This window comes from Balaenoptera musculus, chromosome 11, assembly GCF_009873245.2.
Source record: "Balaenoptera musculus isolate JJ_BM4_2016_0621 chromosome 11, mBalMus1.pri.v3, whole genome shotgun sequence".
Taxonomy (NCBI): Eukaryota; Metazoa; Chordata; class Mammalia; order Artiodactyla; family Balaenopteridae; genus Balaenoptera; species Balaenoptera musculus.
In genome coordinates, this window is record NC_045795.1 from 46,460,941 (window position 1) to 46,482,860 (window position 21,920).

Consider the following 21,920-nt stretch of genomic DNA (forward strand, 5'->3'; position numbering starts at 1 on the left):
TCTGGTCCTGGACTTTCGTTTGTTGGAAGATTTTAAATTAGAGTTTCAATTTCATTACTTGTGATAGTTCCATTTATATTTTCTAATTCTTCCTGGTTCAGTCTTGGAAAATTGTACCTTCCCAAGAATTTGTCTGTTTCTTCATGGTTGTCCATTTTACTGGCAGATAGTAGTTTGTACTAGTCTCTTAAAATCATTTGTATTTCTGCTGTGTCAGTTGTGATTTCTCCTTTTTCATTTCTAATTTTATTGATTTACATCCTCTCCCTTTTTTTCTTGATAAGTCTGGCTAAAGGTTTATAAATTTTGTTTATCTTCTCAAAGAACCAACTTTTAGTTTTATTGATCTTTGCTATTGTTTTCTTTGTTTCTATTTCATTTACTTCTGCTCTGATCTTTATGATTCCTTTCCTTTAACTGAGTTTGGGTTTTCTTTGTTTTTCTTTCTCTAGTTGCTTTAGGCATAAATTTAGATTGCTTTTTTGAGATTTTTCTTGTTTCTTGAAGTGAGATTGAATTGCTATAAACTTCCCTCTTAGAACTACTTTTGCTGTGTCCCATATGTTTTTGATCATTGGGTTTTCACTGTCAAGTGTTTCCATGTATTTTTAAAATTTCTTCTTTGATATCTTAAGTGATCTCTTGGTTATTTAGTAGCACACTGTTTAGCCTCCATGTATTTGTGTTTTTTACAGTTTTTTTCCTGTTATTGATTTCTAATCTCATAGCGTTGTGATCAGAAAAGATTCTTGATAAAAATTCAATTTTCTTAAATTTTCTGAGGCTTGATTTGTGACCCAAGATGTGATCTATCCTGGAGAATGTTCCATGTGCACTTGAGAAGAAAGTGTATTCCACCACTTTCAGGTGGAATGCCCTATAAATATCAATTAAATCTGTTTGCTCTATTGTGTCATTTAAAGCTTATTTTTCCCTATTTATTTTCTGTTTGGATGATCTGTCCATTACTGTAAGTGGGGTGTTAAACCCCCTACTATTATTGTGTTACTGTTGATTTCCCCTTTCATGGTTGTTAGCATTTGCCTCATGTATTGAGCTGCTCCTATGCTGGGTGCATAAATATTTACAATTGTTATATCTTCTTCTTAGGTTGATCCCTGGATCATTATGTAGTGTCCTTCCTTATCTCTTGTAACATTCTTTATTTCAAAGTCTATTTTATCTGATATGAGTATTGCTACTCCAGCTTTCTTTTGATTTCCTTTTGCATGGAATATCTTTTTCTATCCCTTCACTTTCAGTCTGTATGTGTCCCTAGGTCTGAAGTGGGTCTCTTGTAGACAACATATATATGAGTCTTGTTTTTGTATCCATTCAGCCAGTCTGTGTCTTTGGGTTGGAGCATTTAATCCATTTACATTTAAGGTAATTATTGGTATGTATGTTCCTATTAGCATTTTCTTAATTGTTTTGAGTTTGTTTTCATTGGTCTTTTCCTTCTCTTGTGTTTCCAGCCTAGACAAGTTCCTTCAGCATTTGTTGTAAAGCTGGTTTGGTGGTGCTGAATTCTCTTAGCTTTTGCTTGTCTGTAAAGCTTTTGATTTCTCTGTTGAATCTGAATTAGATCCTTGTTGGGTAGAGTAATCTTGGTTGTAGGTTTTTCTCTTTCATCACTTTTAATATATCCTGCTGCTCCCTACTGGCCTGCAGTTTCTTCTGAAAAATCAGCTGATAACCTTTTAGAGATTCTTTTGTATGTTATTTTTTGCTTTTCCCTTGCTGCTTTTAATATTTTTTCTTTAAACTTAATTTTTGTTAGTTTGATTAATATGTATCTTGGTGTGTTTCTCCTAGGGTTTATCCTGGGGACTCTCTGCACTTCCTGGACTTGGGTGGCTATTTCCTTTTCCATGTTAAGAAAGTTTTCAACTATAATCTCTTTGAATATTTTTTCAGAATATTTATTTTTCTCTTCTTTTTCTGGGACCCCTATAATTCAAATGTTGGTGCATTTAGTGTTGTCCCAGAGGTCTCTGAGATTGTCTTCAACTCTTTTCATTTTTTTTTTATTATGTTCCTTGACAGGTATTTCCACCATTTTGTCTTCCAGCTCACTTATTTGTTCTTCTGCCTCAGTTATTCTCTTATTGATTTCTTCTAGTGTATTTTTCATTTCAGTTATTGTGTTGTTCATCTCCGTTTGTTTGTTCTTTAGGTCTTCTAGATCTTTGTTAAACATTTCTTGTATTTTCTTAATCCATGCCTCTATTCTATTTCTGAGATTCTGGATCATCTTTACTATCATTACTCTGAATTCTTTTTCAGATAGGTTGCCTATTTCTTCTTCATTTATTTGGTCTTGTAGGTTTTTTCCTTGCTCCTTCATCTGTAACATATTTTTTGTCATCTCATTTTTTTTTTTTTTTTGATGGTGAGGTTGTGTTCCTGTGTTACTAGTTGTTTGGCCTGAGGCTTCCAGCACTGGAGTTTGTAGGCTGTTGTGTAGAGCTGGGTCTTGGTGTTGAGGTGAGAACCTCCAGGAAATCTCACTCCAATGAATATTCCCTGGGGTCTGAGTTTCTCTGTTAATCCAGTGCTTCAGACTCAGAACTCCCACCACAGGAACTCTGGCCCAACCCCTGTTTCGCAAACCAAGATCCCACAAGCCACATGCAGTGGCAATAAAAAAAAAAAAAGAAATAAAGGAGCAGAACAATAACAAAGAGTAAAAAATAAAATAAGATTAGAAAACTAACAGCTATGTTAGAAAAAATAAAAATACAGATGAAACAACAACTGGAAGAATTGGAAGTTAAAACAGAACCACACAGATGAAACAACAACTGGAAGAATTGGAAGTTAAAACAGAACCACAGTAGCAAAAATGAGAAAACAAAACAAAACAAAACAAAAAGCTGGAAAAGGTCTTGGCAGTGGGGAGCAGGGCTGAGGCAGGGTGGGGTTTAAGTGGTGGGCAGGGTCTAGGCTTAGGACCCATGTGGATGGAAAAGGACCTTGGGAGGCTGGGATGCAGGGCTTAGTCTCAGCATGGTCAGAGTGGCCCAGGGTGCCTCTGGCCTTGAAGGGCAGAGGACAGGCCCAGGACCCCAGCAGGCTCCCTGGGACTGAGTGGGTGGGGGAAATGCTAGGCATGTTTCCCCAGATCCTCCAGTTCTGGACGGTCCCTCCCCATTCACCTCTCCTCTTCTCCCCCTGCTTCCCTCCTCCTACTCACCTAGGACCCACACAGCCAGAGGGGGCTCCAGAAGGTGGGGCACAAGGCCCAGAAACCCAGCAGGCTTCTTAGAGCCCGAGTGGGTGGGGGAAATGCCAGCCTTACCTCCCCTGATCCTCTGGTCCTATAGGGACCCTCCCCATCTGCCTCGCCTCTTCTCCCCACCCCCCACACCCTCAGGACCAACGCAGCTGGAGGGGGCCTTGGAGGGTGGAGGACCCAACCTGGGAGCCCAGCAGGCTTCCTGGGGCCCAAGTGGGTGGGGGAAATGCCAGCTGTGCTTCCCCTGATCCTCCAGTCCTGGAAGGTCCCTGTCCATTCACCTCTGCCCCTCTTCCTCCCTCCTCCCTCCCTCCTATGCCCCTAGGTCCTAAGTGGCTGGAGGGGTCCTCGGAGGTCAGAGGACCCAGCATGGGAGCCCAGCAAGATCCCCAGGACCCAAGTGGGCAGGGGAAATGCTAGTTGTGTTCTCCCTGATCCTCCAATCCCAGAGGGCCCCTCCCCATTAGCCTCTCCTCTTCTTCCCCCCTCTTACACCTCTAGGACAAATGCAGCTGGAGGGGGTCCTGGAAGGTGGAGGACCCGGCCTGGTATCCCAGCAGGCTTTCTGGGGCCTGATTAGGCAGGGGAAATGCTAGCTGTTCTCCTTCTGATCCTCTGAGCCCCAGGGTGTCCCTCTAGGCATGGGAACACGTCCCCTCTCCCAGCCATCCCTCAGAGGCACTGGTCCCATCCGACCTCCACTTCTCCTCTCCCCTAACTACCCACTATGTCCTACCCAGTTGCTCTGGGGTTCCTCCTGTCTCCTTGGGTGTCAAGGTTCCCCACCAGCGTCTGGTAGGTGCCCTAATGGTGGGGAGACACAAGCTCTGTGTCCTCCACTCCACCATCTTGACCCATACTCTTTTGATGACTGTAGCTTTGTATTATATCTGAAGTCAGGGAGCCTGATTCCTCCAGCTCTGTTTTTCTTTCTCAAGATTGCTTTAGCTATTCAGGGTCTTTTGAGTTTCCATACAAATTTTAAGATTTTTTTTTCTAAATCAACAATATTGCCATTGGTAATTTGATGGGGATTGCATTGAATATGTAGACTGCCTTAGGTAGTATGGTCATTTGGACAATATTGATTCTTCCAATCCAAGAATATAGTATATCTTTCCACCTGTTTCTGTCATCTTTGATTTCTTTCATTAGCATCTTATAGTTTTCAGAATAAAGGTCTTTTGCCTCCTTAAGTAATTTTATTCCTAGGTATTTTATTCTTTTTGATGCAATGATGAATGGGATTGTTTCATTAATTTCTCTTTCTGATCTTTCATTGTTAGTGTATAGAAATGCAACAGATTTCTGTGTATTAATTTTGTATCCTGCAACTTTACCAAATTCATTGATGAGCTTTCATTTTCTGGTGGTATCTTTAGGATTTTCTAATGTATTGTATCATGTCATCTGCAAACAGTGACAGTTTTACTTCTTCTTTTCCAATATGGATTCCCTTTATTTCTTTTTCTTCTCTGATTGGCAGGGCTAGGACTTCCAAAACTATGTTGAATAAAAGTGGTAAGAGTGGACATCCTTGTCTTGTACTTGATCTTAGAGGAAATGCTTCCAGCTTTCCACCATTGAGCATGATGTTAGCTGTAAGTTTGTCATATATGGCCTTTATTATGTTGATGTAGGATACCCTTATGTCTTCTTTCTGGAGTTTTTATTATAAATGGGTGTTGAATTTTATCAAAAGCCTTTTGTGCCTCTATTGAGATGATCATATGTTTTTTATTTTTCCGTTTGTTGATGTGGTGTATCACACTGATTGATTTGCGGTTATTGAAAAATCCTTGCATCCCTGAGATAAATCCTTCTTGATCATGATGTATCATCTTTTTAATGTATTGTTAGATTTGGTTTGCTAGTATTTTGTTGAGGATTTTTGCTACTGGCCTGTAAATTTCTTTTTTGTGGTACCTTTGTATGGTTTTGGTATCAGGTTGATTGTGGCCTCATAGAATGAGTTTGGGAATGTTTCTTCCTCTGTGATTTTTTGGAACAGTTACAGAAGGATAGATGTTAACTCTTCTCTAAATGTTTGATAGAATTCGCCTGTGAAGTCACCTGATCCTGGACTTTTGTTTGTTGGGAGTTTTTAAATCACAGTTTCAATTTCAGTACTGGTGATTCATCTGTTCACATTATCTATTTCTTCCTAGTTCAGTCTTGGGAAATTGTAACTTTCTAAGAATTGGTCCATTTCTTCTAGGTTGTCCATTTTATTGGCTTGTAGTAGTCTCATGATCCTTCATATTTCTGTGGTGTCAGTTGTAACTTCTTTTTTGTTTGTTTGTTTTTAAATTTTTATTATGGGATACTTCAAACATACATCAAAATAAGAGCATATAATAAAATTTACCCCATTGTATTTATCACCTGGTCATAATATCTTCCAGCTATTTGGCCACTCTTGTTTTCATCTATATCCTTCTTCCTTCACATTATTTTGAAGCAAATCCAGTAACAGGATAGATTTGTTTTTTTAACTATTGTTAGATACTCCCTCAACCACCTATTTATATATATATAAATATGTTCATATATGTATATATATTTCCAGAACTTTTATCTGAGTTAGAAGATGGATTCTAGCTTGTTGTCTGAAATTCGGTAGTTACACGAAGTGCAACTTTTTGGGAATCATTTTTTTTTTATTATTTTTTTTCACACACACACACTGTATTTTATTTTTACAAGAGATAAATAAACTGACACCAAGCATTGTAAATGGATGACCACAACAAAAGCAATAATGATTGCAATTACCAAACACGAAACACACTCATACAAAGTCATAATATTGACATTCAGTCCAGTAATCCTCCACTGTAACAGCTCCTTTACTTTGCAGTGAAAATTGATTTGTATATTTTTTGCCTCTGAGCCCTTGTGGGATTTTTTTTTTTATTCAAACAGAAAGTCACAAAAATTATAATCATCCTCATCAGTTCACTCAGTCCCATGTAATTAATTTTTTTTTCATCTTGATCTTTTGTTAGCACTTTTATGAATTCATCAGTTTTCCATTAGAGTTCTGAAAATGCTTATTCATTCAGTTCAGCAGTATAGTCAGTTACCAGAAACCTGTACTTGTCAGAGTCTTTTCCATGAATTCCTTGAAGATGAAACCCTTTCATAGGAACATTTTTGCAAAAGCATCAGAGTACACCCAGAACTGTCTGTAAATGACAAAAGAGTTAAAAATGACCACGGTTAAAGATTTGATGAAAGTTCATAATAATGCAATTGACAAGGAAATTTAGTTATTTCTGAGATATACATTTTAAAGTAATAAATAGATTTATGACTTATAACATTATACCAGAACATATAAGATTTTTAGAAATTTCATGTAATGTCTGAAACATTTATATTAACATATTTCCATACAAATAACCCAAAGAAAGTTTAGTATTAGTTTTTGTTTGTTTGTTTTTTTATACTGCAGGTTCTTATTAGTCATCAATTTTATACACATCAGTGTATACATGTCAGTCCCAATTGCCCAATTCAGCACACCACCATCCCCAAACCACCATGATTTTCCCCCCTTGGTGTCCATACGTTTGTTCCCTACACCTGTGTCTCAACTTCTGCCCTGCAAACCGGTTCATCTGTACCATTTTTCTAGGTTCCACATACATGCGTTAATATACGATATTTGTTTTTCTCTTTCTGACTTACTTCACTCTGTATGACAGTCTCTAGATCCATCCATGTCTCAACAAATGACTCAATTCCATTCCTTTTTATGGCTGAGTAATATTCCATTGTATGTATGTACCACAACTTCTTTATCCATTCATCTGTCGATGGGCATTTAGGTTGCTTCCATGACCTGGCTATTGTAAATAGTGCTGCAATGAACATTGGGGTGCATGTGTCTTTTTGAATTACGGTTTTCTCTGGGTATATGCCCAGTAGTGAGATTGCTGGGTAATATGGTAGTTCTATTTCTAGTTTTTTAAGGAACCTCCATACTGTTCTCCATAGTGGCTGTATCAATTTACATTCCCACCAACAGTGCAAGAGGGTTCCCTTTTCTCCACACCCTCTCCAGCATTTGTTGTTTTTTAGATTTTCTGATGATGCCCATTCTAACTGGTGTGAGGTGATGCCTTATTGTAGTTTTGATTTGCATTTCTCTAATAATTAGTAATGTTGAGCAGCTTTTCATGTGTTTCTTGGCCATCTGTATGTCTTCTTTGGAGAAATGTCTATTTAGGTCTTCTGCCCGTTTTTGAATTGGTTTTATTTCTAATTTTATTGATTTTAGCCCTCTCCCTTTTTTTCGTGCTGGCTTTGGCTAAAGGTTTATCAATTTTGTTTATCTTTTCAAAGAACCCACTTTTAATTTCATTGATCTTTTCTACTGTTTTCTTCATCTCTACTTCTTTTATATCTGATCAGATCTTTACGATTTCTTTCCTTCTACTAACTATGGGTTTTGCTTGTTCTTCTTTGTCTAGTTGCTTTAGGTGTAAGGTTAGGTTATTTACTTGAAATTTATCTTGTTTCCTAAGGTAAGCTTGTATTGCTATAAACTTCCCTCTTAGAACTGCTTTTGCTGTGTCTCATAGGTTTCGTATCAACTTGTTTTTGTTATCACTTGTCTCTAGGTATTTTTAAATATCCTCTTTGATTTCTTATGTGATCCATTGGTTATTTAGTAGCATATTGTTTAGCCTCCACGTGTTTGTGCTTCATAAAGTTTAATTCCTGTAGTTGCTTTCTAAAATCATAGAGCTGTTGTCAGAAAAGATGCTTGATACGATTTCAGTTGTCTTAAATTTTAAAAGGCTTGCTTTGTGACCCAGCATGTGATCTATCCTGGAGAATGTTCCATGTGCACTCGAGAAGAATGTGTATTCTGCTGCTTTTGAATGAATGTTCTATAAATAACAATTAAGTCCATCTGATCTAATGTGTCATTTAAGACCTCTGTTTCCTTATTGATTTTCTGTCTGGATGATCTGTCCATTGATGTAAGTGGGGTGTTAAAGTCTCCCACTATTATTGTGTTACTGCCAATTTCTCCTTTTATGGCTGTTAGCATTCGCCTTATATATTGAGGTGTTCCTATGCTGGGTGCATATATATTTACACTTGTTATATCTTCTTCTTGGATTGATCCCTTGATCATTATTTAGTGTCCATTTTTGTCTCTTGTAACAGTCTTTATTTTAAAGTCTATTTTGTCTGATATGAACATTGCTACTGCAGCTTTCTTTTGATTTCCACTTGCATGGAATAGCTCTTTTCCATTCCTTCACTTTCAGTCTGTATGTGTCCCTAGATCTGTAGTGGGTCTCTTGTAGACAGCATATATATGGGTCTTGTTTTTGTATCCATTCAGCCAGCTTGTGTCTTTTGGTGGGAGCATTTAATCCATTTACATTTAAGGTAATTATCAATATGTATGTTCCTATTTCCACTTACTTAATTGTTTTGAATTTGCTTTTATGCGTCTTTTTTCTTTCCTTCCTCTTTTGTTCTCTTCTCTTGTGATTTGATGATTATCTTTAGTGTTGTGTTTAGGTTGCCTTTTTTCTTTTTTTCTGTGTGTATCTATTGTAGTTTTTTGGTTTGCAGTTTCCATAAGGTTTTTATATAACAGTATATATAAAAGATTGCTTTACAAAATTGTTATAAATTGCTGGTCTCTTAATTTCCAATGATTTCCAATATTCTGAATTTGTACTCTCCTCTTCTCACTATTGCTGGTTTTGATATCATATTTGTGTATGGTTGATTTCCTACCTTTACTTTATATTTGCCTTTACTGGTGAGCTTTCCTATTCATAATTTTCTTGATTCTAGTTGTGGTCTTTTCTTTTCAGCTTAGAGAATTTCCTTTAGGATTTGTTATAAAGCTGGTTTGGTGGTGCTGAATTCTCTTAACTTTTGTTCATTGTAAAGCTTTTGATTTCTCCATCAAATCTGAACAAAAGCCTTGCTGGGTCGAGTATTCTTGATTGTAGGTTTTTCCCTTTCATCATTTTAAATATATCATGCCACTCCTCTCTGGCCTGCAGAGTTTCTGTTGAACAATCAGCTGATAACCCTTGTATGTTATTTATTACTTTTCCCTTGTTGCTTTTAATATTTTCTCTTTGTCTTTAATTTTTGTCAATTTGATTAATATGTGTCTTGGTGTGTTCCTCCTTGTGTTTATCCTGTATGGGACTCTCTGCGCTTCCCGGACCTGATTGACTATTTCCTTTCCCATGTTAGGGAAGTTTTTGACTATAATCTCTTCAAATATTTTCTCAGGTCTTTTCTCTCTCTCTTCTCCTTCTGGGACCCCTATAATGCAAGTGTTGTTGCATTTAATGTTGTCCCAGAGGTCTCTTAGGCTGTCTCCATTTCTTTTCATTCTTTTTTCTTTATTCTGTTCTGCAGCAGTGAATTCCACCATTCTGTCTTCCAAGTCACTTATCTGCTCTTCTGCCTCATTTATTCTGCTACTGATTCCTTCTAGTGTATATTTCATTTCAGTTATTGTATTGTTTTTTTAAAATGTTTATTTATTTATTTATCTTTGGCTGCATTGGGTCTTCACTGCTGCATGTGGGCTTTCTCTAGTTGCGGCAAGTGGGGGTTACTCTTCATTGCGGCACGTGGGCTTCTCATTGCAGTGGCTTCTCCTGTTGTGGAGCGTGGACTCTAGGCATGTGAGTTTCAGTAGTGGTGGCATGCAGGCTCTAGAATGTAGGCTCAGTAGTTGTGGCACACATACTTAGTTGCTCCATGGCATGTGGGATCTTCCTGGACCAGGGCTTGAACCCATGTCCCCTGCATTTACAGGAGGATTGTTAACCACTGCACCACCAGGGAAGTCCCAGTTATTGTATTCTTCAACACTGTTTGTTCTTTATATCCTCTAGGTCTTTTTTAAACATTTCTTCATCTTCTCAGTCTGTGCCACCATTCTTTTTCCAAGATCTTGGGTCATCTTTGCTTTCATTACTCTGAATTATTTTTCAGGTAATTGCCTATCTCCATTTCATTTAGTTGTTCTTCTGGGGTTTTATTTTGTTCCTTCGTCTGGAACATATTTCTCTGCCGTCTCATTTTGCCTGTGTTCATGGTCTCTGTTCCACAGGATGCAGGGCTCTAGTTTCTCTTGCTTCTGCTATCTGCCCCTGGTGGGTGAGGCTGGTCTAGATGCTTGTGAAGGCTTCCTTCCTTCCTCCACTCACTTGTACCTGCCCACTGGTGAGTGGAGCTGGGTCTTGTCCCTCTGGTGGGCAGGGCTGTGTCAAGTGGTGTGTTTACAGGCAGCTGTGGGATCAGTAAGACTTTCAGCAGCCTGTCTGATGATGGGTGGGGCTGTGTTTCTGCCCTGTTGGTTGTTTGGCCTGAGGCATCCCAGGACTGGAGCCTACAGTCTGTTGGGTGAGTCCAGATCTTGGCATCAAAATGGCAGCCTCCAGAAGGGCTCATGCCAATTAGTACTCCCTGGCACCTCTGCCACTAGTGTCCTTGTTCCTACAGTGAGCCACAGCTGCTCCCCCCACCTCCCCAGGAGACCCTTCAAAACCAGCAGGTAGATCTGGCCCAGGTTCCTATGAATTCACTGCTTTTTCCCTGGGTAGTGTGCACGAGAACTTGTGTGGGCCCTCCAAGAGTGGAGTCCCTGTTTCCACAATTCCGGTGGAGCTCCTGAGATCAAGCCCTGCTGGCCTTCAAAGCCAAATGCTCTGGGAGCTCCTTCTCCTAATGCCAGACCCCCAGGCTGGGGAACCTGATGTGGGGTTCAGAACGCTCACTACTGTGGGAGAACCTCTGTGATATAATTATTTTTCAGTTTGTGAGTCACCCACCCAGTGGATATTGGATTTGATTATATTGCACATGTGCCTCTCCTACCATCTCATTGTGGCTTCTTCTTTGTTTTTGGATGTAGAATATCTTTTTTTGGTAGGTTCCAGTCTTCTTTGTCAATGGTTGTTCAGCATTTAGTTGTGATGTTGGTGTTTTCTTGAGAGGAGGTGAGCTCAAGTCATTCTACTCCACCATCTAGTCTCCAACTCAGGCTGTATTATATTTCTAATAAGATCACATTTACAAGGCAATCTTGGAATATTTTGTTTACGAGTATTTTTAAGATTCTATGTAACTGAAGCATCAGCAACATATGCCACAATTAAATGTTCAACAGGATGTTCGAGTTTCATCTGGACTCATGTCCTAGTGATGAAAGATTAATTCAAAGTTAGATCTGTGCTTAATGAAGAGCTGGATATAAGCATATAATATGCAATTAAAAATTTGGGGGTTTAGAAAATTATATTTATATCATAAAAATAATACACAGGATATACTCAGTCTAGAGAATACTTAGAGTTTCAGTATTTCTACATTTGGGCATTTAAAATTCTTTTGTATTTATTTGAGACAGTTAGATTCTTCATTACTATAAATACAGTGGTATACATTTTTTAGTTGTCTAATCAGAAAAACTTGAGTTTATTAAAGACCTGGTCATTTAATGATCATAATATTGTAATAAGTCAACTGATTTTCTTCAGTGATATAAATTTGCATTAAAAGTATGAAGTATGATTAGAAAATGTTTGTCACTACATTATTTTACTATTCTCTTAGGCAATCTCCATGTTTCATTTATCACAAGTGTGTGCAAATGACATTCAGATTTACTCCCCTGACCTAGATTGGAATTTCTAAGATAAACTTTAATGTCTCCTTGGCATTTTAAACTTAAGATTATCAAGACAAAATATAAATTCTCTACCTCTAAACTTTTTTCATTCCTTTCTTTCTTTGGTTAATGGTGTCATTATACTTCTAGCCATTTCTGCATTTAAAACTTCTTTTATTCCTACCTTCCCAAGTCATACAGTATAACTTCCACTAAGGCACTCTTGAACAGCTTGTGGTTGCCCAACCTCTCTTTCTCTCTCTCACTTCACCACACACATGTACACACTAGCCAGCCTTCTCCCTCTTTCCACAATTCATCTATGTCAGCCAAAGCCCAAAACATGCCTTGTGTTTGTTCACTCTATGTCTGACTCTTTCATACATGTTTATTAAGTGAAGTGATTTAGAAAATTGGGCAACATACAATTTACTTTCTTAAAATAAACATTGATTACTACCCTTTTTGCTAGTCAGTAATCAGTTCCATGTTTAATCTGTATGTAACCATTTTAAAGTAAAAGAATGGCAAATACTCCAATTAATCAGAGTATAAAGTATGTTGAACAGAATAGGTTCCACCAGCATTAACATCAATGGATTTACAAAAGTTCTCAGCTTGTAATTTTAGGAACTTGATTTTGTCAACATTCTGTGTGTTAGTTTGGGTCCTCCCAGAAACAGGATTAATTGAGATTAAACATGCAAGGAGTTCATTAGGAAAAATGATCCTGTGACAAAAAACTAAATAAATAAATAAATAAAATAAGGAGGGAGCCAAGGAAGACTAGAGAGCCTTCACACTAGAATATCTGAGCCAAAGGAAAGAGAAGTCATAGACAGCCCAGAAGCAATGGTATTAAAGGGAAATTCATCCCAGCTGTCTAGGAATCCTTGAGGCACAGGCAGAGGAGAACTGTGACCCCCAAGAATGGGCCTATTTTAGCATTTCAACCACATTTGGTCATTGACTGGGAGTTGCTCTTGGGTACCATGCCCTTGGGAGCAATATGATTTCAGAACAGAGCAACTCATATTCTAAGTCAGTTACACCTGCATTTAGAGCTCTGCATTCACTTCACCACCACAACCCTGGAAGATGATCCAGTTCTTAAAACAGAGAATATCTAGCTGAGCTCATAAGAAACTTGATTATATACTACTAACAGTAGTGTTTTGCTTACAGTAAGAACTAACTTAACCTGTAGTGTCAAATATTCATGTTAATATCCACAATAATATATTTTCTAATTCTGGCATAAAGATATTCTCTAAAGTAAATTTTACATGTATGAATTAATCTGCTATTTGTTAATTTATATCTCAACCCTCAATATTGCCAAAAATGAGAATCTATCTCTTTTTATAATTCATAAAGACCTTTGGGAGTCCATAGATTTTTCTTAGATAAGAAGCTGCAAAGATCTGCTTTCAAATTAGGAATATTACATGGGAAAATTATGGAATTAATTTTTCATTTTGATGGCGGCTGCTCAGTTCAGTCAGAAGTAGAAATTCATCACATTCCCTGTACCTAATAAAATAGTAGACATGCTTATTCTTCAGTTTGGTTGTTGCTTGAATGTGAAAATTAAGAGGTATAAATTGAGTAATTGTTAAAAAGTATCATTTTCTACTATAGCTCTTCTGTCAATCAACTGTCTTGAGCCCATTACCACTCTAATCAGGTGCGGAACAGGATAAATGTGAAAGCAACATGTTAAAAATAAAAAGTAAGTGCTTTGGAGTGACTAGTACTTTTGCTTGTGAACAGTTTTTGGACCACGAGGTAAAGCTTTGCTTTAGAAATGCTTGTAGGCTGGAGCATCCCCTCCATCTTCTAGACTGGGCTCTGCAGGTGAGTGCACGGTTTCCATGTGCTGTTACTATAACTCACATGTGCAGAGCTAACCTGGCTCAAGTGTCCACTACCACACCTCAGACATCATTTATGTTAACCCAGATATTTCTACAAATATTTCTCGTCTCAACTCCTAGACAGCTCATGGCTTTCACATAAACACATCTTTACTGAAAAAGAATTTACTTGGATTGCCCATTAGGCAAAAATACCAATTACTCAGTTTTGTACTGTTCTACCAGGGTGTGTGTGTGTGCATTCACGTGTGTGTTAGTAAAAAGAGAAACAGGTAAGACTGACACCTGTTTTTTGAAGATAGCATTCATCTTCAGTGACTCAGATCCACTCTTTGGTCCTATTGAAATGACTGATACATTTCCACTGATGAAGGATAGAGATCGTCTCTTTGACTTTGACCAAATCTCTGGCTGTTACTGTGAAGTTTGCCTTCTGCTATGGCTGTCATTCTCCATCAGCCCAATGCTAGAACACATAGAAAATTATTTATTTTTAAACATTGCCCCTCAAGTTTTTTAGTTGGATTGCATAGCTTCCCAGTTGTCTGAAACTGATATTTATTCGCACTTTTTAATTATTTTAACACAGTATCTACTTTGGTCCTTGGGATTGCCCCTTTTCAGTTTATGCATCAGGGACTATTTGAGTATTATGCAGTCATTAACAATCTACACATACTTACACCAGTAAAGTTGTTTTTCAGTAATCCTCTTATTAACAACCATGACCTTGGTACCTTCCTAGATCTTGTTCTATATTGTTATCTTTCCTTTTCTACCTAACATATAGAGTGATATCCCAGCAAATCTCATCTGATTTCCTGCTGAGTACTTCCTTGGTAAAAGAAGCAACTTCAGGTTCTCTGTATAAAACTAGGAACTTAAAGTATATTTACTTTTACCTCATTTTAGATTTTTGTATACCAGAAAATAAGTGAAAAATTTCCTTTCTTACTGTGTTTGTTCAGTTCTAAGAAATCCATGCTCCATTTAGTTCATCAGGTCATGTTTTTTCTTCTAGGACTACAATGATGAAATTCGTCAAGAACAACTACGTGAATTATCTTACTTAAATGGCTCAGAGGACTCTGGTCGTGGCAGAGGTATTAGAGGCAGAGGGATCAGAATAGCTCCCACAACTCCTTCAAGGTACATTTGTTCTTACTTTAAATAAGTTAACAGCCAATAAGGATGGCAATACTTTGCTGGCCTGTTCTGTGTCATGATCACAGCTAGGAATAAACAACAACAATATCAGCAACAATAACCACCACCACCACAAAAGCAATAACAACAGATGCTTATATAGCTCATAAGAGCTTTATATAAATTATTAACTCATCAAGTCCTCCATAGTAGGGTTAAGCATTATTTACAGGTGAGCAACTGATAAATATGTAAGCAATATGCCTGAGGACACACAGGCAGTCTGACTCTAGACTTCAGAGTTTGAGCTCTTAACAACTTCCTAAGAAAATAAGAGGAGCAAACCTAAGAGTTTCTACTTTTTGGTTTTGTCCCCAGGATTAGGGCATGCAGATGATTCAATCGTATGCATCTTTGAACCAGGATGACCTTGAATGAAGAGAAAATTACAAATATTATCTATGCCTTAAATGGCCCATGAATTAATACAGTCTTGCCAGATAGGTAGACAGATAGATGAGGATAATGATAGATATATGTAGGTAGGTAGATATATAGATATTTATATAGATAAGTAGATTATATATATATTATGTGTGTGTGTATTATATATATACACACACACATAATATATATATATATATATATATATATACACACCACCAGGCCAGAAAGCCAGAAGTACATTTCTTACATGGATGATAGTAAGAATATTTAAAGCTTAGTTATATTTGACTCTGCAATGTCATCAGAGAAGATTTTATTTGATATTGTTCACTTTGCAAAGAAATTGGAATTTTTCTGCAACAGAATTTGTTTTGTAGGATTCTACATTTGCCAAGCTTTCAACAGAAAGCATTGTTTTGCAAAGAGGTAAAGTGAAAAATACTCCCAGCCTTCACACTCAGACTGTGTAATTCTGTCATTCTCTTTATCCTGTTATAGTTGGCCTTCAAATCTCTAAATGGCTTAGATTTAGAATACTATTTCATATATTGCATAAAAACCATCTTAAGAGATTCTAAGATACTTTGTGGATTCAATTTGTTTTTAAAATTACTCCCCAAATATTTTCACCACCTTTCAAAACATCACTGTTTTTAACATTTAAGTCACAGACACCTCAAAAAATTTTACACTATCAGAAAAGAAGTTAAGAATGATCAATTTCCAAATAAAATATCAGGGAAATAATTGATTATCTAAAGGTAAAATGTGGCAATTATAGAAATTACTTTGATTAAAGGAAGAACTTCTGAAAATGTGTCAGTGATTATTTTCACATTTTTTTCTTTAAAATTTTTTTTTTTATATGAGCTTTCTAATGCTACCTAGCAACATTAGTTTATTGCTAAAAATTAATGTGACATAACATTTTTTATGGACTTTTTTAATGGAATCAGCCTTTTACAAAACATTTATATTAACTTCATTATGATGGGCTGTGAAATGACATCATTGCAGGCAATCTTAAATTGATTAAATCATAGGGTTTTAATAATGAAATTGTCACTTTTGTAGTTCAAAAAATGATAATTTTGGCAGTTTTATATGGTGTAACCTAAGTATGTATTGAATGACTATAGAGGCAACAAGTTTTTTCTATTCTATATTCTTTGGAATAGGGACCATTTAAAAAAATAATGCATTAACCTGCTTTTGAGACTACAAAATCATCATATTAAAGGACTTTGTTTTGTTATTGGTGTTCCTTAAGGTAATAATACATTTGTCATATTTGAGTGGACCATATAAGATTTCAATTTCAGTGAAGTTTTAATGTAAAATATTAATCTCTTTAATTATTTAATAAAGAATAGTGCATTATGATCTAGATTTTTAAATATCTTAGAAGAAAAATTTGATTGAAAGCTTTTGCTTTTTAACATTCCATATATCATACAATCTGATATTGCATATGTTAAAAAAAATTAATATTGAAAATTAAACCTCACTTTCAATGCTATCTTGATGTAATTAATGTATTAACATTAATAAAAGTAAATGTAGCAGAACTCTGTTGTCTTCTGTTTCAAACCACATGATGAAATATATCTGCAATTAAATAAGAATAAGAAAATAGCTTCACAAAACAGAAGATCATATTGATCAGAAAGTTCTTGAACACATGGGTTAATGGATGCTGATTTGTACATATTTATGAAATTGTGACTTTTTAAAGTTATTCAGTTACACTTAAATTCAAAAAGAACAGTACCTGGTATATTTTTAAAACTTTAATTTGTTGAAAATTTCTTTAATTAAAGGAATTTATGTTTCAACAAGCATATTTATGAAAACTATCTAATCTTCCAATAATAATGCATACCAGAAAACAAAGCATTACATCTATATATTATAATAATTTATATTACGTAATTGAAGAATTAAGATCTTCACACACATCACTGCTACATGTTGAATGAGAGTAAACAGTGGAAAATAAAACATTTGAGGCAGATTGTGAAGGTTTTGTTTACTACAATGAGAACTAATACGTAGATAGAATCTAATGGATCTTGTTAAAGAGGGGACTAATCATATTTGTTTCCAAGAAAGACTACTCAGTCACCACTGTGAGCGATAGAGAAGAATTAGAACAAAGCAAGAAAGACAGAGAGGTGTGTGGCAAGGAAGCCAGGGAGAATACAAGTTCATTATCCAACCCAGAAATGAATACCACTTGGAGTGTTAGAGAGATAAAGGACTAGATTAGAAATTAGAATTTATACAAATTAGTGCCCAATTAGATGTTGGAGACAAGAGAGTGGTCCTAGAGAGTATAACTCTCTGATGTCTGCCCTGGTTAGAGATTAATGACATCATCCACTAAAATTAGGTGAAGGACCAAATTTAATGAAGAATATAATTAATCCTAGGTCTATGGATTGCCAGTGTGACCTTGGGAAGGTGACTTGTACTTTCCGTGACTTGGTTCTCAACCTTTAAAATAGCTTAGAAATGGCTACATGACAAGGTTGTCAAGATTTTTAAGTTAGATGACACATGTAAGGCAGTGGTTCCCAAACTGGTCTGCACATTGGAGTCACTGAAAGCTCACTGCTGCTAGAGACTGTGACTTGATCGGCCTGGGGTATGGTCTGGAGTCTGGAGGTTTTCAAAGGTCTTTAGGTGACTCTAACATGCAGACCAGTTAAGGAGACATGATCCAGGGTATGGTGTGTGGTAGGAAGGAAAGAGATAACAGCCATCAGAGTTAGAGACTGCAGGGGTGCACCGTGAGGCACAGAAGGAGGGTGGGGGGCAGAAAATGGGGATAGCCACATTCCAAGGTGGGCCCAGGAGTAGATGTCAGTGAATGAGCCTGAAGAATATAAAGGAGGGAGGAAGAAATATGGAGAAAAGCAGAGTCATAAAAGTTAGAAGAAGGCATTTTCCAGATAGTAACCCATAGTGATAAATATAACAGTTACAGTGGAATGGGGACTGATTTCCAGTGGATTTAGAAACCAGTGGGCTTCTGGTGATACCAGTCAAGAGTATTTTCAATAAAGAGGAGAAAGCAATAACTAGATTGCATTTGATTCAGGAATGAGCAGGAGGTGAAGAATTAAGGATAGAAAACTTTCAAGGAGTCAGAAAAATAAAGGAAAGAACATTGTAGTGTGGATTCAGCCAGGGACACTATGTTCTAAATAGGTGATGTGAATCTTGAGTTGAATTGAGGACTTGAGTTGAAGAGAGATATAGGGTTAATATTCCAGGGAAGGGATGTAATGTGTAGGAGGTAATGAGTCAGATTCAAGAGACAGATTTTCCAGGGCTCTGTCTGGGAGACAGTTGATGAAGGAATGGGATGAGAAATTAGATTTGATTTGAGCATCATATAATTTTAAAGCAGGAAGAATTGCTATAGATTCAGAGATCTTATTTTACCCATTAGAAAAATAATCTACCTTAGGCTCAGGGAGTTATAACACTTACCTGTGATTATTCAGTGGTATGGATATAACTTGTGAATATAGTTTAAAGTAAGGTGACATATAATTTACCACCCACACAGGGACACTTTTGAAAGTATTAAAATGCTAAACTAGGACAACAGTTGTAATTCTGAACTATTCTGGGCAAACCTGGATGTATGCACACCCTGTATATAAGGTGCTTGGAGGTCCAGTGAAGGTAAAATTACTCTTTATATCCATCTTATAGATCAGCTTTTATATTATCATGCTAATGTAGAATATTGTGGTCTCAGTTATATTGTGCTTGAAGTGGGCACTGGGCCTTCTAGGGTCTCCCAGTGCAGGAGAGCATTCTCTGTACATTAGACTCACAGTAAGTTCTCTAATGATTTCTCTATTCATCAGCTCTATAATCTATTTAAAAATTTTAAAAGCTTTACCAGCATTCTTATTGTTCACTCGTCAAGCTCATTTTCTGCAAGAGCCAGCTGACTGCTCCTCATAGCAGAAAGCATAACCTACAACCCCATCTGTGGGTGCAGCCAAACAGTGTGATGGTTCACATCCCGTGATCATTATTTCCCCCAAAGCTTTAGCGTTCTTGCTGAAAGCAGTGCTTTCTAGAGGCCAAACTTTCAGACATAATAAAAAGTGAAATAACCATGCTTTTGCCCAAAAACTTTAGACAAACACTCAACCTTTCCAAAGGCCTCAGAATACCATAAGAGTTTACTGCAACCATTTGATCTTACACTTTTAGTACAAGTTACTTTTGTGTCAAGCACTGCAGTACCAAGTACTCAGTGTGTTATTTTTATTGCAGAGCCCTCATGTATTTCACTAGCACCATAGTTACCATAGGAAAAAAATTATATCAGGGACTGTACCAGTTCAGGGAGTTACACGTATAATGATAAATCAGTGACAATGACCTCAAACTTAAGCTATTATAATAAGCAGAATGATATCATGATGGTTAGAGTTCCACATTTTATCGAAGTGCTGACAGATTTTTTTTTTTTTTGTAAGTGAAAAATTGCCCATCACTGTCAATAACCTCCAGCATGGAGGAGACATTGACAATTAGCAGCTATGGATGGTACAGTGAGTCATGTACTAGACACTGCTCTCATTTGAGACTTTTTTGGTAAATTTGGAACAAAAATCAGAGTGGGTTGATTTCTGTTTGCTTTGCTTTGAATTTTTAGTGCTATAAAAGAAAATATCAAATTATTCTACATGGTTTTTATGATAACTAAGTCATAACCAATATTTACAAAACTTATTCTGTGGAGGTCAAAATGCTATATACCCTAAAGAATCTCCATTAAACACACACACTCACAACACTCAGACATGCAGAAATAAATGTGGTTTTCTTCCCATTGTATAGAGGCTGTAAGAAGAGAGCTTTGCCTGCTCTCATCACTTGTTCCTCATCTGTATGTGACCTGTTTCTCCTAGGGGCCGTGGGGGTGCCATTCCTCCTCCCCCACCACCTGGACGAGGCGTTCTTACCCCTCGAGGGACCACTGTGACCCGTGGTGCTCTTCCAGTGCCCCCTGTAGCGAGAGGCGTCCCTACCCCACGAGCACGGGGTTCACCCACTGTGCCAGGATACAGGGCACCCCCTCCTCCAGCCCACGAGGGGTATGAAGAGTATGTAAGTACTCTTGAGAAATCAGTTATTAGGAGGAGTTAAGTTTGTTGGGGAATAAGCTAAACTTCAAAGACATTCATATACCAGAATATAGCAGATAATGTTTGCTGCAGAAAACAAATGTCATTTGCAACAGAATTTAGCAGTGCATTTAAATGAGGGCATTTTGAGAAAAGTTTTCATCGTACAGGTGCCATCATTGTTGTTAGTATCAGTTAAATAGCTTAGATTTTAAGAAACAAACTATCCTGAGGTTTTCTTATCTTTAGAAGACTCAATTTCAAAATGGAAATAATTATGAACATAATGTGAATAGTCATGTATTTAGACGATTACCCTGGGACATGATAAAGATTAACATAACTCAGAAGTATTTGACAAATATAATGTGATTATATTATAAATTTTGTTAATAATTTAAGGCCATGTGGTTGGTTTTTCATTTAAATATCCTACTCTCTCACTATATGAAAGATATGGAATTGGCAGGTAAGAATTCAGAACTCAAAAAATATAGAATGAACAGAAGTGCAGTGTCTCTAAGCACCTCCTCCCTTTCCAGTCCTCTGTATCACATTATCCTCCTTTTGACCTCTTTCATCCAGGTTGTTAGCTTTCCACTGGTCATATATTCTCGTGCCTGTATCCATTTCTCCTACTAGATTGTGAAAATTGTAAAAAGGGGCAGTTTTCTATTCACTTGTACAACCATACTAAGTCCACTCTAAATGTTCAATTGAATTGATGCAAGCCAGATCATTGTCCTATGAAACAGATTCATTTTGCCTTTAACCTCTCCAGGGTGCCCGTCCCCTAATCTAGGTGTTTGTTTCATTCAACCATCCATAGACATGCTGTCCTCTCAAATGTCCTCTGTGAATGATTACTAATATAAACTCTTCAAGGACAGTTACTGTCACATTCTGTGCATTCAAAACATATAAATGTTTTATGGACTGGTTAATAACCAAGGAAAAGGTAATCTTAAAACAAAGTGAAAATGGTTGATAGGTGTCACTAAGAACACATTAATGCTTAAAGCATGTTAGTTTTTAGGAATGTTACTGATTAAATATGAAACACTGACATATCTGTAAGAGTGAAGAAAAAATATTAAGTTTAATCTTGCTCGCGCGGAAGCGGCGCGGCTGGGTGGGAGTCCGGCAGCGGGAGTCGCGGACCGTGCGGCAGCCGCCATGCCGTCGTCGCCGCTGCGGGTGGCGGTGGTGCGCTCGGAGCATGGAGGCGCACAACATCCTCATGTAGTTGGGGCCTCCACCCTGGTCCAGCGCGCCCCGCGGACGCCAGCCGACCGGCCGTCCCTCCGGCCTTCCCGGCCCGTGCTGGGCGGTTCCGGCTCCCGGCCCGTCCTGGGTGGCGGCGGCCGCAGTTCCCGGCC

General features: G+C 37.4%; 1 protein-coding gene across 1 annotated transcript in view; it reads left to right on the top strand.

Moving 5' to 3' along the window:
* KHDRBS2 (KH RNA binding domain containing, signal transduction associated 2) overlaps nucleotides 1–21,920 on the top strand; it is a 721,197-nt gene that overhangs the window by 395,708 nt on the left and 303,569 nt on the right. The window contains exons 5-6 of the mRNA XM_036870525.1: nucleotides 14,811–14,938; nucleotides 20,326–20,524. Coding sequence (XP_036726420.1) covers nucleotides 14,811–14,938; nucleotides 20,326–20,524 — 327 coding nt within the window. The remainder of the gene's footprint in view (nucleotides 1–14,810; nucleotides 14,939–20,325; nucleotides 20,525–21,920) is intronic.